At 42.8% G+C, this 17441-nt stretch overlaps 1 protein-coding gene across 3 annotated transcripts in view; it reads left to right on the top strand.

The window, feature by feature from the left end:
• nova1 (NOVA alternative splicing regulator 1) overlaps window positions 1–17441 on the top strand; it is a 44830-nt gene that overhangs the window by 3969 nt on the left and 23420 nt on the right. The window contains exon 1 of one of the 3 annotated variants that reach the window (XM_037533576.1): window positions 4727–5214. The exons of 1 other annotated variant lie outside the window; for it this stretch is intronic. In XM_037533576.1, coding sequence (XP_037389473.1) covers window positions 5211–5214 — 4 coding nt within the window. In that variant the 5' untranslated portion in view covers window positions 4727–5210. Of the gene's footprint in view, window positions 1–4726; window positions 5215–17441 lie in introns of those variants that run through there. One more of the 3 variants, XM_017724974.2, reaches the window with a different exon arrangement.

The raw sequence follows: 17441 nt of genomic DNA, 5'->3' as shown, positions 1-17441 counted from the left end.
GTGTTATTACTTTGTGTTATTAACCCATTCATAATCAACAGCTACCTCTATTGTGATACCTTTGTATGCCAAAGATCTTCTCAGTGAAAACATCTTCAACTCCACCTCTACAGGTAACAGCCTTAAATGTGTCATTTGTCTGCAAATTTTACTGCTCACTTTTTTAACATGTAGAGCTTAAAATGCTGGAAAAATAAAGCTGGAAATCGAAAATGTGCCATAACGTGTACAAAGTAGACACATTTCATGTTTTATTTTACCCCAATATGTTAAATTCAGCAATAAACACTAATCGCCTATTAAAATGTGCAGAAGTGGGTTCGGCGTAAAGGACGTGCACTTTTTATTCGCTTAGAGTCGATAAAATGTGTCCTTTGAACCAGACAGAGCAATTTGCAAATAAAGAAGGTAGGTAAGTTTTCAAAGTGAGTTTTAAAAATGAGCTTTGGGGCATTAAACCGTGTTTTTTGCTACTAAAATACTTTCAAAACTTTGACAGGAAGGATTTTGTGCGCTGTTCAAAAAGCGGTCCAGTCTGAAACACTCCTTATGACACCAGTGCGGGTGGGCGGGGCTAAAGCACCTCAAGCTGGATAGGTGGATGTATGTAAATGATGTTCTCCTAACATCAAAACACAAAGTCAAAACTGGCTGTTTTAGCGGCTTAGTTCCCACATCTTTACTGTCCAAAGAAAACGAGCGTCTCCAGAATGGTAACTTTACAGAACTTTACTCTAAAAGTACGTTAACGTGAAGAGATTTTACTAGTATTACTGATTCATTATCATTTCTCTTGGTCCAATCCTCGTGAAATTTTCACACAGTGTAGAGGAGAACTGCTGTGGTCAAATGACGTAGAAATATAAAAATCAACAGGACTGAAAATACACGGGATTTTAGGACAGCGATGTTATATAGGCCGTGTGCAGAGAATGGAGAAAATGGGATTCCTAACAACCACCTGGGAGACCTGATAGGCATCCAAACCATCAACATCAGATAAACAGTGCATAAAGCTTTCATCTTTGAGGAAATCAAGCTCCATCCTTCCACTGTGAGAAGATACTGTAACTCAATGCTATGGGTCTGAAAGGATGTGTAGACGTCAAGAAGCCTTTACTGGGAAAAGGAAATGGACACATCAAACAAAGAAGCTGCTGGTGTCCTCAGAACAATGGACTGACCACCACCACGGTCCCGGGCTTAACGTCACTGAATGTGTTTTGGATTACTCGGATCATGAGAAGCTGAAAATGTAACCAGCTTCTATGACTGAACTTTGGAAGTGTGGGAGAATATCCCTGCAGATTTCTTTGAAAATCTTGAAACTTTAAGACTTTATATATAAAACTTCATATAGAGAGCAAATAAGATTCCAGTTTTCCAGGATATAAACATTTTACTACATAAAAAAAAAAAAAAAAACTCAGTAGTCCCACATTTCCAAAAGACGGAATTAATTCTAAAATTATAAAATCTCACTTTTCAGCTCAGAATTTAGCACCACGTTTCTTCAGGTTTGTTTTCAGGCCAGATCAGAAAGCAAGCTAATGTGCTCCACGTAGAGAAAGTAAAGTGAGTTAGGCTGTAAGTTTAGTGTGTGTGTGTGTGTGTGTGTGTGTGTGTGTGTGTGTGTGTGTGTGTGTGTGTGTGTGTGTGCACACGCTGGAACAACAGCACCCACTGAGGAGAAAATGCAGCTGTAGTCATTGTAGCAACATCTCTCCCGAATGCCAGAGAAGAATGTGGCTAAGACGAAACACACACACACACACACACACAGAGCGCTGCGCGATCCCACCCGTGGATATCATTGTTCAATCCTGAGAAGCTTTTAAGTCAGACAATGCAGAGCCCACACAGCGCTTAAAAGAGAGCAGAGTAGCGGACGTCTCAGCGTAGACTTCTCAATTGTAGTTGGGTCTGATTTAAAAGCCTCAGTGCCGTGTCATTTATTAATGCACAAACAGTCGTACGCAGACGTTTCAGCGCCGCCGGGCAGATTGCATATTTATGCTTACATCGTCTGCAGGGGATAAACTTAAATAAGGCACTTTCTGCAAACTTTAATGCACAGTTTCTGTTTATTTACTGAGTTTAACATAATGAACAAAACTAAACATGCAGTAGAAAGCGTGCTGAAGCTTTGGCACAGGCCAAGATTTATGTTTTTTTTTCTTTGCAATTTCTTTAATTCAGCAAGTAAATAGTAAATGTGTGAAGTTTTGCAAGGCTGTATATTTATTTTCAGCAAAACTGTTGCATACGACTGTCGCCACTAACCTACTGATTTGCCAGCACTGTAGCAGGAATTATCAGGGCATGTTTTACACGAGCAGCGTATAATTACTGTGATTACTACGGCCTGTGTTGCAGCGGTTTGGACTGAATACTGATATTTAGACAATGTCTACAGGTAATAACCTTAAATCTGGCATTTGTCTAGAGATTTTGGCACACAGTTTTATTTCACATCGCTGTAAAGAAAACTTTGACTCCATTTTTGTCGATTTTCAGTTTCTGACATAGTTTGAAAATGTTTGTTGTCCTTTACATTGTTTGTAAATTTCATGATGAATGGACAAAGAACAAACAGCCCAAATTGACCTGAAAAAGACGTCTGGTTCCATTGACTTACATTAAAAGTAAAGTATATTTTTTCCTTCTCCTGTAAAGCTGCCATTTAGGAGATGTGAGGTTATCCTCCGACTGCAGCGATATAAATGTAACCTACTGCAGTTTGGACATCTGTACTCATATTCACACTGCAGCACTGATCTGTAGTATTTTTAGGTTTAAGCAGTTTTTATCGATGATGAGAACGGACTGAATTGCAGTCTGTCATTCGTATTAGATTCAGATGTTTTCTACACACTCAGCCTCTCTTTAACTAACATTCAACTAAATAAACTCAAGCAGCGAATATCTAGAAAATGCACCAGAACTTTAAGTTAAACATAAAACCAGTTCTAGACCTAGAAGACCTAATCTTAACATTAAGCTCCTAAACCTAACTCTAACCTTTTGTGCTATTGGTAATCAATAGGTGATCAATGAGTTTCATGATTTAGGTGAGAATTTGACCCTCTCTAGATGGGATTATCAAAATAAAGTACCCAAGTTTGCTTTCTGGAAGTGTGGCTGCTGTCTGGTTACCATTTATAATACAGCGAATGTCATTTTTAAGAGTCTGAACAGGCTAAAAGTCTTCGCTTGAGCAGAGCAGCAGCGCTCAGGAAGCCTGAAGCCGTTCATCTTATTAGTGCGAACTCCTGCGATGCTGCGGCGCGTTTGGCGTCATGATTTGGGGCGATATTTGATCGTTTATTTGTTTTTTCTGTTCATTCATTCAGTCCTTTATTTATTTATTTATTTATTTATTTATTTGAATGCTGAGTTGAGTCACTGTTTAAGTGCTGTGCTCACACACTGAACCAGCCGTTTAAGGACACCTCGTGTTTTGTTTTCAGTGCCTCCTGACCGATGCTTATGGGATGCATTTGTTAAGCGCAAACTTTGACCCCTAGTGATTGACGGAGAGAGTGGACGCTCACCCTGCTTTATCTTCTCATTCTCTCCTTCTTCCCTTAACGCAAACGCAATTTCACCGACTGCCGACTTCAATTTAGTCTCACAGTCGCTCAGCGCGCCGAGGCAGGTGTACGTGTGCGTCGGAGTCTCGCACAACAGCCGCAGTCGAAACGGCGCATTAGTGTTTGTGATGCAGGGTTTTGGCAGGGTTGCGTGTGCTGGTACCTCGGTTTGTTAGATAGCAGGTGCCGGTAGCGTGTGAGAGCATGAGCGCGGTGTTTGTCTGTGTGTGTGTGTTAGAGAGAAGGACACAGGTGCCCTTGCAGTGTATGGTGACGTGAGTAGACTGTGAATGGGGCAGGTGGTAGGGAGGGGAGGGGCTCATGGATTCTAGAATGTCCAGTCCGTGCTCCGAACGTGATTGGCTTGCCTGAGCATTCTAGCACATCCTGCCCTGCCTCTCTCTCTCACACACACACACACACACACACACACACACACTGCGCAACACACACACACACACACACACACAGTCCCGGATAGACAATTCGTCGCTGTGAGATGAAAAATGGCACTATGCAAATGGTGGAGTGACCGTGGGGGTTAGAGACGATGCCCCTCCCCCTTAAAAGATCCACACGCGTTCACGTCGTGGCTGGTATAGATGTGTAGGATTTATAGGCGGTCATTTAGCTGGCTGGTTACTCTGCGGCAAAACCCTCCCTTCAATTTTCACGTCTATCTCTCGCTTCTCCATCTCTCGGCCTCTTTCCCTTTAACCCCCCCCCCAACTGTCTGTTGCTCTCCCTTTCTTTTCTTTCTGCCTCTTTTCCCTCCCTCTGTTTTTTCCCTTTGTGTTTTCCACCTCTTTCTCCATCCGCGTTTTCCAACATGGCCGTCCGAGGCGCCCCTCCACCCCCTTTCCTCGCTCGCCGCACCTCCTCGCCGCCTCGCGCAAGGTCACTCCCTCACTCTTTCTCTACCTCCGCAACCTTCCCTCCATCATCCCACCTTTCCATCTTTCGCCCGAACGTGCGTGGGGCGCTATGTCTTTTGCTGTGCTGCGTCAAATAGGGGGGTGAAGAAGAAGAAGAAGAAAGCTTGTGTGTGTATTTGTGTGTGTGTGTGTTAGTGTGTAGATGTGTGTGTGTGTGTGTGTGTGTGTGTGTGTGTGTGTGTGTGTGTGTGTGACGTTGGGGAGGGGTGCAGGGTGATTGGACACGCTAGGTGCCTCTCTGTACAATGCTGCAGAGCGCCGGAGTTGTCCATGAATATGGATGAGAGAGAGCGGAGAGGGTGATGCAGTAGGAAGATTCCCCCTTAGTCCTCCGCCGCTTGAACAATACACAGCCTCTCTGCCTCCAACACACACACACACAGACACACACTCACACACACTCACGTAGATACACACACGTACAGCAGCTGCATAAAGATCTCACACAATCAGAGAGAGAACGAGCAAGAGACGGGGCGCTCTGTGGGGATGGAGAGAAGGACTCTCTGACGTTGTCCCCCTGTATCTTGGAGACTAACCCGGAGAAAGAGGGGAGAAAAGAGGTTTGACTGGCTGAATTCTTCGACGCTGAACGCTCTTCTCCATGCCCATACAGCCGCCGGCTCTTTTGCGCCCTGCGTTCATGGCCGTCTGAGCTGATCTGGACCACAAGCTCGCCACAATGGGTGAGAGATCCAGCTCCCCTTTTGTTGACTTGTTGAATGCGGTGCGTCCGGATGGGTTTTTTGTGTGCGTTTCATCTTTTCTTTCATCGTCCTCCATCGGCGTCCCTCCATTCATTCCATGAGGCGAAGAGGCTTGTTTGTCCTTGCCGAGTGTTCAGGACGGGCCCCCCTTTTCACATGTGTGCGTATATATTAGTGTGTCTGTATTAGGGTGCTTACAATGCAATCCCTCTTGACCCACCCCCTCATGTGCTTGCACAGAACTCCTTTGACACTTTGAGTGTGTGTATGTACGTACGTGTATATATATATATATATATATATATATATATATATATATATATATATATATATATATATGTATGTGTGTGTGTGTATATATGTGTATGTGTGTATATATATATATATATATATATATATATATATATATATATATATATATATATATATATACATACACACACAGACACACACACATACATGTAAATATGTATATGTGCGTGGGGGGGGGGGGGTAAGAGTGTGTGGGTAATAGTGAGATGGTTGGATTTCAGTCTCCAGCCCTCTGCCTTCGCATTCGTGGCTGTGTTAGTTCGGTTCCCTGGCGGATCGCAGCAACAGATTGTCATATTTACTCTGGAGCAGGATGCAGAAAAACCTGTTACTCGTGCCGCGGCTTCTCCTCGCACCTCCCCTCTCATTACCCACACGCGGCACTGTGCCGCAAGCAGGAGGGGGAAGATGGCTCCCCCCGCTCTCCTCCACTGGTCTGGGATCAGATCTTGAACGCAGTCTCATTCTGGTTGCTCTTAGACCCCAGGTAACAAATGTGCGACCACCTTTGCACCTCAAGATCATTCACACCAAAAGGTACCATGAAGCGTGTTTATAAGAAAAGAACAGATGATGGATGAAGGAAAATGACCGCAATCAAAGCCTGACCACAAGCAGACCAGAGTGATTTGGGACCAGGTTTGCTCTTATAATCTCTGAGCCACTTTTCAATCGTGGAGCCGTGACCCCATGTGGAAGCAGTCATTCCAAAGGGGGCGTGAACTGAGCCACGGCGGAAGGAGGAGGGTGAAATCTTCCACTGTTTGCCGGCACACGCCAAGGTCAAATGCTCATCTGGACATGGGGACGCTGTGCCCTGCGTTTTGCCCATGGTGTGAGATTCAGGCAACGTTTGATAGTCACGTGACATGCAGACATATGTGAGATATGCGTTTGGCAATGAGACATGGGGTCACAGCTCATCATCACTGCCTGTTGGAAGGAGGGGGTCAAGGCCAATTTGGCGGTTGCATGAGTGTCATAGCCACGGCTGTTTTATTTCTCACATGAGACACTCGGTGTCAGAGATTCGCTTGGCATCTAGATGCGTGGCAAGATGCTGATGCATTTCTTGGGCACATCAACAATTGGGGTTGTGGCCCATCATTTGCTGTCTGTTTGAGCGATAGGGTCATGGCACATTTGGCAGTTACATGAGTGACTTGGCCACAGCGGTATCGCTGATCACATGAGGGACAATGTCATTGCACAGTTGCTGGTCACGTGGAACCTGAGACCATGGCTCTGTGATTGATTCACACCTCAGTGATTCCCTCCATAACCGTGGTCCCATTTTGTTTGTTTTTGGTCAGGCTTTGGTTGTCGTTCTTTTGCTCCTGTCATGTCTTCTTCTGTAGTCATATCAAACCACATCTTTCATTCCACAGCTTGGCACAGCCCCGCTCTAAAACCTCTGACGTGCTTTCGAAGCCAAGTCCACTCAAGCAGCAAAACTTCTCAAAACCAATATAAATTTCACTTAGAGCTCTTGGAACCTTCAAACTCTTAGTACGACCTTCTAGAAACCTCGGAAGCAGCGGATCTCCGTCTTCTACTTCCTTCTCCTGATTGACCGCCCCTTTAACAGAGTCCGCATTGATAAAGCTCACCCTCGCATCCTCTCCTTTAACAGCTCTCTCATTCAGAAGATTGAGATCTGCCCTCTGCATGTTACTGCAGCTCAGCGTGTGAATCAGAGTCGTATCATTAGATGTCAGTCAGGCAGCAGTGTGAGGCGGAGAGGGCTGGAGGAGGGAGGGGGAGAGTGATGCCGGAGCGATGATGTAATGCATATCCCACTGCGCACCTGGGCTGCTGCAGAGGACAGGTACGAGGCTCCATCTCCATCATCAGCTTACCTGCTGCCAAGGCCATTCTCAGTGGCCGGAGCATCATCTCTGTCTTTACCCTGGACCCGAGGAAGATTAAAAACATCATTACGAGGCTCAGCCTTGTGCCCGAGAATCGCCTCTCGGCAACTGACATTTGCATTGATTATTTAACGAACGATTTTCTCAAGAGAGCAAAGAACAGAGAGAGAGTGAAAGAGAGAGAGAGAGAGAGAGAGAGAAATGAACAAAAGAATGTCAGCACTGCAGATAGTGGCTCGATCTAAATTAAAGGGGGAAGAAAGGCGGCTCAGATGCTATTGAGCCTTAATGAACAGACAGCGTTCAAATCTCGGTGTTTGGAAAACAGAGAGACTGTTTCCCGTATGTGATTCTGGAAATTTCTTTTGCCATTTAAATTCTGCTTGAGTCTCGTCAGCGCCTGCACAGCTGCGCCTGAGAAACACGGGTTTATTCACTTTCTGTCTTTTCTTCCCTGCCTTTTGCTCCAACCACCCGCTTGCATTCAAGGAAACAGTTATTTGCTTTGAGGTGGATTGATCTTGTCTTGAAGGGCCCTCCCACTCGGAAGTCGATTAAGTACGCCTGGGCTGGCTGCATCCATTCATGGGTGGTGTCAATTAAGTTTGTCTAGATTTTCCAGATCGCTCTGGTGTTGATTAGATTTGTCTGGATAGGGCCGGACGCTCCGGCATCGATTCGAGGTGCCTTCCAGGGAGAGAGAACGGCTTTCTGAAGTGACCCCCTCTGAGGATAAAGGCATTCTCGACTCTTGGCTATGAAGAACTCATGGAAGTGATTTGAAGGGTGCTATTTAGGGGACTTGGACGGGGTCTGGACTGCTTCCAACAGGTCCTTTTTTAAAGACTCTACCATTTGGAGAGGTAATTAGAGTTGCTTCAAGATTGTAATAAACCCCCACTGCTCATGACTATCATCATCACCATCATCACCACACACATGCACAAGGCCACAAGTGGTGGCCTTTGCAGTGCCCTGTGTAGCCTTGTACAGAAGAGTTTAGAGGATGTGTTTCACTTTTATAGTACATGTTTTAGTTTTTTATATTTCCATGCTAGTGCCACAACAGTTGACAAAGTCGATGATGTTGATTATGAAAAATGTCAGTATGAGTTTTTTTGTCAACACACCATTTGCTTAAAAATGACAGCACTACTGCTCTACGATATTCACATGATACGCCTGGTCTTTACAACAGATTGCAATACAGTATAAGATGCTGCTCCATGAAAGGCATAAAGAAGAAATTGCTTGTTACACAAAGAGAGAGAAACCAAAGGAAGCATAGTAGTTTGTGAACTAGTTTGTGAATCAAATAATACTTCACAGGTTAACCAATAATTGAAAATGATTATTTGGCCTATTCCATGTGTAGCTTTGTTAAAGATTACCTCACTGCATGGCCACGAAGTTCTAGTTTCCCAAATCTCTGTCCTCCACATTTTACTGTTTTTCCTCCAACACTCTCACATCCACTCAGCAACGGCTTGTTAATTAGCTGATTGGTTGGATGCAAGGCAAGCGTTCTCCAGAGCCAGGGTTGGGATCCACTGTTCTAGAATGACAAGTATACAACACACTGTGCTTAAAATCCCTGACTGTCCCAATCGGTATTCCACGGATCTCCTGACACAAACTGCCCTCCAGAACACCAAGGTGCTTGTAATTGCAGCAAAAATGTCTGTACAAGTCATGAAGTGTGAAAGAGCCTTTAATGGTATAATTTGCCTTAAACCCAAAATACACACACACGGTTCGCACATGGTTCATTAGAGAAAGCGAATGGCATCATAAACCTCTCATTCTCCCTCAGCGTGAGCTGCCTGACAGGTTTAGTGTTCAGGAGCTGAAGGGGAGCTGAGCTGTTTAGTGAATTGGTCCTGAAGAGCAGCATGGATCCCCATGTAGACCTGGGATTGACTGAACTCCGACAAAATTCTTTCTAAACCTGACTGCAGCCCAACAAAATTTTTCCTAAACCTCACTGTAGCCTGACAGAATTCTGTCCCAACCCAGCTGAACTCAGCATTTTTTTTTTGTCTGAACCCACATGAAGTCTACCAAAATTCTGTCTGCACCTGATTGTAGCCTGATGAAATTCTGCCAGAACCTGTCTGTAGCACAGCTTAGTTCTGTCTGAACCCAGCCGAAGCTTCTTTCTGAAATTCTGCCAGAACTGTCTGGACAGTAACCTGACAAATTTTTATCTGAGTCTGAATGTTGCAGGCACAATTCTTTCTGAAGCTGATTATAGCCCAAAAGATTTTCATGCAAACCTGATTGAAGCCTCAGAAAGTTCTGCCTGAACCTGTGAGCAGCCCGACAAAATTTTGGTCAAGCCTGATTGTAGAGTGACAACAATTCTTCCCGGAACTGGTTGCAGCCTCAAAAAAGTCTGTCTGCACCTGACTTCAGCCTCAAAAAAGTCTGTCTGAACCTGACTTCAGCCTCAAAATAGTCTGTCTGAACCTGACTTCAGCCTCAAAAAAGTCTGTCTGAACCTGACTTCAGCCTCAAAAAAGTCTGTCTGCACCTGACTTCAGCCTCAAAATAGTCTGTCTGCACCTGACTTCAGCCTCAAAATAGTCTGTCTGAACCTGACTTCAGCCTCAAAAAAGTCTGTCTGAACCTGACTTCAGCCTCAAAAAAGTCTGTCTGCACCTGACTTCAGCCTCAAAATAGTCTGTCTGCACCTGACTTCAGCCTCAAAATAGTCTGTCTGCACCTGACTTCAGCCTCAAAATAGTCTGTCTGCACCTGACTTCAGCCTCAAAATAGTCTGTCTGAACCTGACTTCAGCCTCAAAAAAGTCTGTCTGAACCTGACTTCAGCCTCAAAAAAGTCTGTCTGCACCTGACTTCAGCCTCAAAAAAGTCTGTCTGCACCTGACTTCAGCCCCAAAATATTCTGTCTGAACCTGACTTCAGCCTCAAAAAAGTCTGTCTGAACCTGACTTCAGCCTCAAAATATTTTGTCTGCACCTGACTTCAGCCTCAAAAAAGTCTGTCTGCACCTGACTTCATCCTCAAAATATTCTTTCTGAGCCTGACTTCAGCCTCAAAAAAATTCTGTCTGCACCTGACTTCAGCCTCAAAAAATTCTCTCAGCCTGACTTCAGCCTCAAAAAAATTCTCTCAGCCTGACTTCAGCCTCAAACAAATTCTGTCTCAGCCTGACTTCAGCCTCAAAAAAATCTGTCTGCACCTGACTTCAGCCTCAAAAAATTCTGCCTGCACCTGACTGCAGCCTCAAAAAAATTCTGTCTCAGCCTGAATTCAGCCTCAACAAATTCTGTCTGAGCCTGACTTCAGCCTCAAAAAAGTCTGAACCTGACTTCAGCCTCAAAAAATTCTCTCAGTCTGAACCTGACTTCAGCCTCAAAAAAGTCTGTCCGAACCTGAATGCAGCCTCAAAAAATTCTGTCTGAACCTGAATGCAGCCTCAAAAAATTCTGTCTGAACCTGACTTCAGCCTCAAAAAAATTCTGTCTCAGCCTGACTTCAGCCTCAAAAAATTCTGTCTGAGCCTGACTTCAGCCTCAAAAAAGTCTGAACCTGACTTCAGCCTCAAAAAAGTCTGTCTGAACCTGACTTCAGCCTCAAAACATTCTGTCAACCATCCCAAAACAGTTCTTAAATTTTCTTTCGTTTTTGCTCCTGCATCATGGACCACAGTGTGAACAACCTGAGTGGACACCAGCATGTCGGATTAAAAACTGTAATGGAAGTAGGAATAAAGTTGGCAGACGAACTAAAGCAAAGGTCAATGCAAAAATCCATTAACGGTTGGAGACAATCTGTGAGAAACCTGTTGAACGTGTCCACGTCCAAACTTGACCAAAGCCTGACGTGAACATTCAGGTGCCGTCAAATCCTGAGAAATATTTCAAGCATTCCCTCTGTTTAGAGCAGGAGCAGGACTGTTTTCTGCTGCCAGGCATTATCTGAATAGCGAATGAAGATATTTTATCAAGAGTTCAGCGTCAAATATAAACGTGGGCAAAGGAAGGGAAGGCCTGCTGCAACCTCTCCGTTCAGCAGCAGTGTCATTTGAGACTTGGAGGTTTAGTAGAGGATACCAAGCTGCCATTCCTCAGATGAATGACATTTTCTTTTATTTTGAGTTGGGGGGGTTGAGTGGTCCCCCAGATTTCCCTCTCTGTCTTTTGATTTCTTTTTTTTCTCTGTCACTGCTTTTTATTTAATAGTTTATTCACTGCCCTCCCTTTGTCATCTTCATCCTTCTTTTCTTCATCTCTTCTCTTCTTATTTCTTTATTCATGTCAGTCATCTTTACCTCAAACCACTTCTTTAACGCTCTCTGCCATTCCTTATTTTTTGTGCCTCTCTCTCTCTCCCTCTCTCTCCCTCTCTGCAGTAGTAGGGGGGTCAGCCGCAGTAGATTGAGGGCAGGCGAGTGTGTGGAACTCATCTTATCTCTCAGATTTATTACAGGCACTTTAACCAGCCTACAGACTCCGTACACGTCCCCCCCCCCTCTCTCTCAGGCACACGCACACCTGTAGCCGACATTCGGTTCTTCTGAACCTACTCAGAAATAGCCCTCGCTCTCACATCTCAACTACAGATTACTAACGTTTCAAATCCCTGCAGCGGGCCAAACGGAAACAGCTTTCCCAATTCCTCCGAAGGCACAGCTTTTCATCGCCTTTGTTCTGAGCGATGGAACCGTTGGACAAACACAGCGGAAGAAGCTGAATGCTCAGTACACAAAGACCAAGGGGTGCGTTCGTGCAGGCAAACCAGCTTTTGTTTGCAAACTTTTCTGAAGAGGGGCAAGATTATTTTTGCCGTTAGCTTTAGGAGGAAAGGCAAGTGTTTTGAGAATTCAGTGAGCTGCAGTCACTTACTGAGCTGTGATATTGCAGCGGCACATGCCCACCGAAGGCTCAACAAACAGCGTACAGTCTTAGCAGACATCGTTTCTTTTGAATTGTATGTGCCCCAAATTTAACCCCTTAACTCCAAGCATTTGTGTGTGGCCCACATTTCACTATAGTAGTTACTGCACAATCGGTTTTAAGGACATTGTTGTTTTTTCACTTATTGAATCATTTACTGTGGAATAATTAAAGGTATTTACAGGATAGTAAGTATTACGATTATCAACTGAATGAAACTTGTCGATAAAGGAGTTAACCAAAATCCAAAGAGTTGCCAAAGGCACATCACTGCTAAATCATTCAGCCACACGTCCAGTACAATTTTTATTACATTTCAGGCTCTGAGGAGTGTTTTTTCAGGTCAGATCAAGTCCCGTCCCGGGCTCAGTTGCTCTTTCTGTGATCTTGCTGTATTCAGTATCCACCTAGGACTCGTCTTAACCCGTTCAGCCACAGCCTTATTATTCTGTTATTAATCCTAAGACTTATTCAGAAATTGCAATGAATTATCCAGTATCTGCTATAAATTATTCAGTGTCTACTGTAAATTATTCAATGTATACTATGAATTATCCAGTATCTATCATAAATCATCCCGCATCTATTTTAGATTAATATAAATTAGTATAAATCTGTGACTGCTTTTAATTCTTCACTAACTCCTGTGTATTATTCAATAACTACAATAAATTATTTAATGTCTACTATGAATTATTCAATACATACTATAAATTATTCAGTTTCTACTACAAATGATCCAGTCTCTACCATTAATCATCCAGTATTGATTATAGATTAGTATAAATGATTATAAATCATTGACTGCTATGATTTACTAACTACTATGGATTATTCCATAACCCCTATGAGTTATTCAGTAACTCCTGTGAAACGAACGTATATGCTCAGCGGTTATGGGAGTGAGATATTAAGGTGAGGGTCTCCCAAGAGTTTAAGGGGTTAACCTACATCTGGAAGATCGACCCTGTCCAGTACGGAACGAACAGCAGCGTCTCCACGACGGTGACTTTCATACGCTGCTCTTTGTGCTTGACTTGAGGACGTCCTGCAGTCTGTGGAGGTTAAACTGCTTCCAGGAGAGCATTACGGCTTCCTCACCTTCTGTCCTTACCCTCAGTGCTCCACAGCAATTAGCCTGTGTGTGTGTGTGTGTGTTTGAGAAACTCAGTGCTGCTGAAACTCCACTGTGTGTGTTGTGTGAGTGTGTGCTGTTGGACGCTCTCAGAGTGTGTGTGTGTGTGTGTGTGTGTGTGTGAGTGTGTGAGAGATGGTTCTCTCTGGGAACGTACGACTGACTCAGTGCTGGCTGGATCCTCCAGAACAAATCTGAGGATTTAGCTTCCATACGCTGCAGCTCTGACTGCCACCCAGTCAATTACACACGAGCCCACGGCCTGAGAGCTGCCATCCGCACAGAGCTGCGGCTCTGCCAGTCTAACAATAATCAGCAGAGGGAAATTTCTCAAGGTGCAAAAATGCACCGCGATGCTTTGATCTGAAAGCGATGATATAACTGCACTGATTTTATAATGTTCCTATGAATTATAATCGATTATAATAATACGTGTGTATAGTATTAATGTTATGTAATATAGTATCAATGTTTAAAATACAGCAAACGGCTATTTTATATATATATATATATATATATATACACACACACACACACGCGCGCGCGCGCACACACACACACACACACACACACACACTCTTTTAATTATCGTAGTAATAGTGTTACTTGGGTCCATTCACAATGACATTTTACCACAATCTAAAGGGCAGCAAAAATGTTAACTTATATAAAAGTGTAAAGGATGTTTTAACAACATATAATAATATGATAAACAACAAAATATGTAATTGTAGCAGGGCTGACTGAATATATATTCTGCACATTCTAATGTACTTTTTTATTTGCTGAATTTAACATATTGCACATTTTACATCGTATGGTTGTGCACTTAAATTTGCATAAAAATGCCATATTTCAGTTTTAACTTGTTAACTAATTTTCACTTAAAAAATGATCTAAACCGTATAACTCGTAAGCTGCCTTACGCTGTGTGACGAATTTAACATGAATAGACGATACGGAATAAAATCTCTTTATATTAACATAAAGTAAATAATAAAACTCACATTTTATATTTAATGGAGTCCAAAATCTGAGACCAGACTGAAAATCAGAAATTGAAATATTTTAAAACGAAGAAACGTTTTGTTTAAATGTGGGTTACATGTTTAAGATTCTGCAGTATTTCTCGCTCAACTTTAAGCAAATTTGTGGTGCTGACCAAATAGAGGATTCTTTTTTTTTTTAACTTTTTTATTGAATCTCGTGTTCAGACTCTCGGGTAGATTTGATCTGTTCATTAGAGGCTTTTGCACAGACTTGTGGAGTCCATGCCAGCTTGACTGCTCATTGTCACTAAAGCAAAAGAAGCAAATACTGTATTAAAATACTGAGAAATTCAGAAATTAGTGTAACTATATTTTAAAATATTCTACTTTTCATTAAATTGTTACGCTGAAAATATCATTTGTAGCAAAAAAATGTATGAAAATTCCATTAAATTATGAAAGGAATTCACTAGTGGTGGCCACTGTATATATAAACACACACACACATATGTAGTACAATAATTTTACATTGTAGTTAAAATATAAAAAAATAAAAATACGTTTTTAATAGTGATGTAAGCTCCAGACTCTCAACCAGAAACGAGAGAATCACATAAAGAGAGCAGCAGAAGAGACGGGAGGTCATGAAGTCCAGTAGCACGATGGGTTTCCACGCAGGTCGCATCATCACTGCTGCCCTCAAATCCTCAGCAGTGCAGTCAGATAAAGTGTGTGATGCTGGTTTTCTAACATACGTCTCACTTACTACTAAACGTTGGTGTAAATGATTCAGATGCTTGTGAACGAAGCGTTCACTCACACAGTGAACTCGGCTCCCTTCATTTACAGGTGGCCCCTACGTTTCTCAGCAATTCAGGAAAACAGTGGGTTTATTGTCCCATATTTTACAGCCACATTGTGAAGATTCCACTGCATTCTTTACGTTAGTGTATGTAAACAAGCAGGAATGTCACAGAATGAAGTAGCACATAAGCCTTTACAGCCCTGTGCGTCAGTCAGAGACCATCCTCTGCTTTTCTATTTCCAGTCTTCATGGATATTAGGGACATTTTTTTTAGTGTCAGGAAAAAAGAAGTAAATATTTATGACTAAACAGAGCATCACATTTTTCAATATTCAGTCACTTTTTACTGCCTCCATTATTTCAGGAGGCTCACTTTCAGTTTCTCAAAGAATCTGCAGACACGCCTCCAAAGCTCAGTCTTAGACGTTGGTTTAGCATTTTCAGCTTCTCACCATCCAAGTAATGAGCCCATTCAGTGGTGCTGAGGTCTGGACTCGGGGGTGGTCAGTCCATCGTTCGGCTTCTTAGTTTTATGTGTCCGTCTCCGTTTCTCAGTGAGGTTCTTCTTGATCAGCTACACATCCTTACAGACCCACAGCGCTGAGTCGTCTTCTCACGGTGGAAGGATGGACAGAAACACCTGTGGATGTTTTCAGATCTGAAGCAGCTTGATGTCCTCCTCTCTCTCAGAGATCAAAGCTTTCAGTGTTGTTTTTCTGATGGGGTCTTCCAGGTGGTTGTTAGGAGTTGCAATTTTGTCTGTAGATTTTTGCCACTTGTTTTCTTATATCTTTCTCTTTCCTCATGCAAGTGGATTATCACACATATGATCTCCTCAGAAAAACGAATAACTTGTAATGGAAAAATTGATAACACTTTATTTGGATGGTCCACTGTAGATTCGTTGTAAATGTTCCGTATACGTTTAAGTAACGTTCAACTTAATGGTCATTAAATGCCACTGAACCTGAAGTTGAATGTAACTTCGATGGTTCACTATAGATGCTTTATAAACGCTCAGTCTGCCTTTCAATAACATTCAGCTGAATGCCCATTAAATTCAGTTGAACTTGAGATTCAGTGTGAAAGAGTTTATTAAATTTATTTACCTAAACTCTAAACCTAACCCTCACCTTCACCTCAGGGCAAAACCTACATCTACCCCTAACCCTAACACTAACCATAATGACGATAATCAACTGAGGGCCACCAGAAAGTGTGTTAATGATTTAAGTAGCTGTAGAGCATCTATGGGGACCATCCACATGAAGTCTGACTGAAACATGAAGTAAACCAAGGGTCTCTGCACAGTACCGTCCTCAACCATAAACAAGCCCCCCATAATCCTCCCTGTGGGATTAAGCAACTGATAAAACTGTTAAATAATAATAATAAGAGTAAACTTTATTTATAGGCCTTTTCATAATATTAGCAGCTTAGAGAGAAGTGATGAAATTCAGAAAAAGTACCAAAAGAAAATCTCGTTGAATAAACGAAAGTTTAGAGTTTTGATTAAAATCAACCGAATCAATAAGAGAGAAAAAAAGACAAAGACATGAAGAGAGAGAGACATTTAATTAGAGGCTGAATTAAAGCGATTCCCACAGTTTCCACAGGTTCCTTTAAAGTCGAGCTTGACTGGTTAATAAAAGGCAGTTCCACAATTTAGAAAAGGCCTTTCTGTCATTTACGGAGGGGATCTGCAGAAGGGCAGCGTCTGCAGGTCTGAGACCACATGTAGGAAAACACTCAGAAACAGACGGACCGATTAACGTCACGTCACCAAATCAGTGTCTAATCGTGCTCGTTCATTGGCAGCCGTTTTGGCCGAAAGAGATAAGAAGTAAAGGGGTTCCAGATCTTTTCAAGTTCACCCTGAAAAACATGTCTAATTCTCTTTGAATACCGTATTTAAGTCGGTATTTCATCCCGCCTCACCGTCACTGCTGTCACTGGAGGTGACAAAAGCATGTCGTCGTTTTTATGAATCATTTTTCACTTGTAGTTTATTGAATCAAAGCAGAAGTGCAGGTTCTGAGCGTTCAGTCGACATCAGAGCCGTCTGTTTAATTACGAAGCTGGTGTTCTTTTGAAGAAAAAAAGGTGTTTTTGTCGGTTTTTTTGTCAGTCGGAGGAGAAGATTTAAACCTGTTGATACAGCATGTAAATATAA

This window comes from Pygocentrus nattereri, chromosome 23 (assembly GCF_015220715.1).
Source record: "Pygocentrus nattereri isolate fPygNat1 chromosome 23, fPygNat1.pri, whole genome shotgun sequence".
Lineage (NCBI taxonomy): Eukaryota > Metazoa > Chordata > Actinopteri > Characiformes > Serrasalmidae > Pygocentrus > Pygocentrus nattereri.
This window is presented reverse-complemented; position numbering and strand designations above follow the sequence as displayed.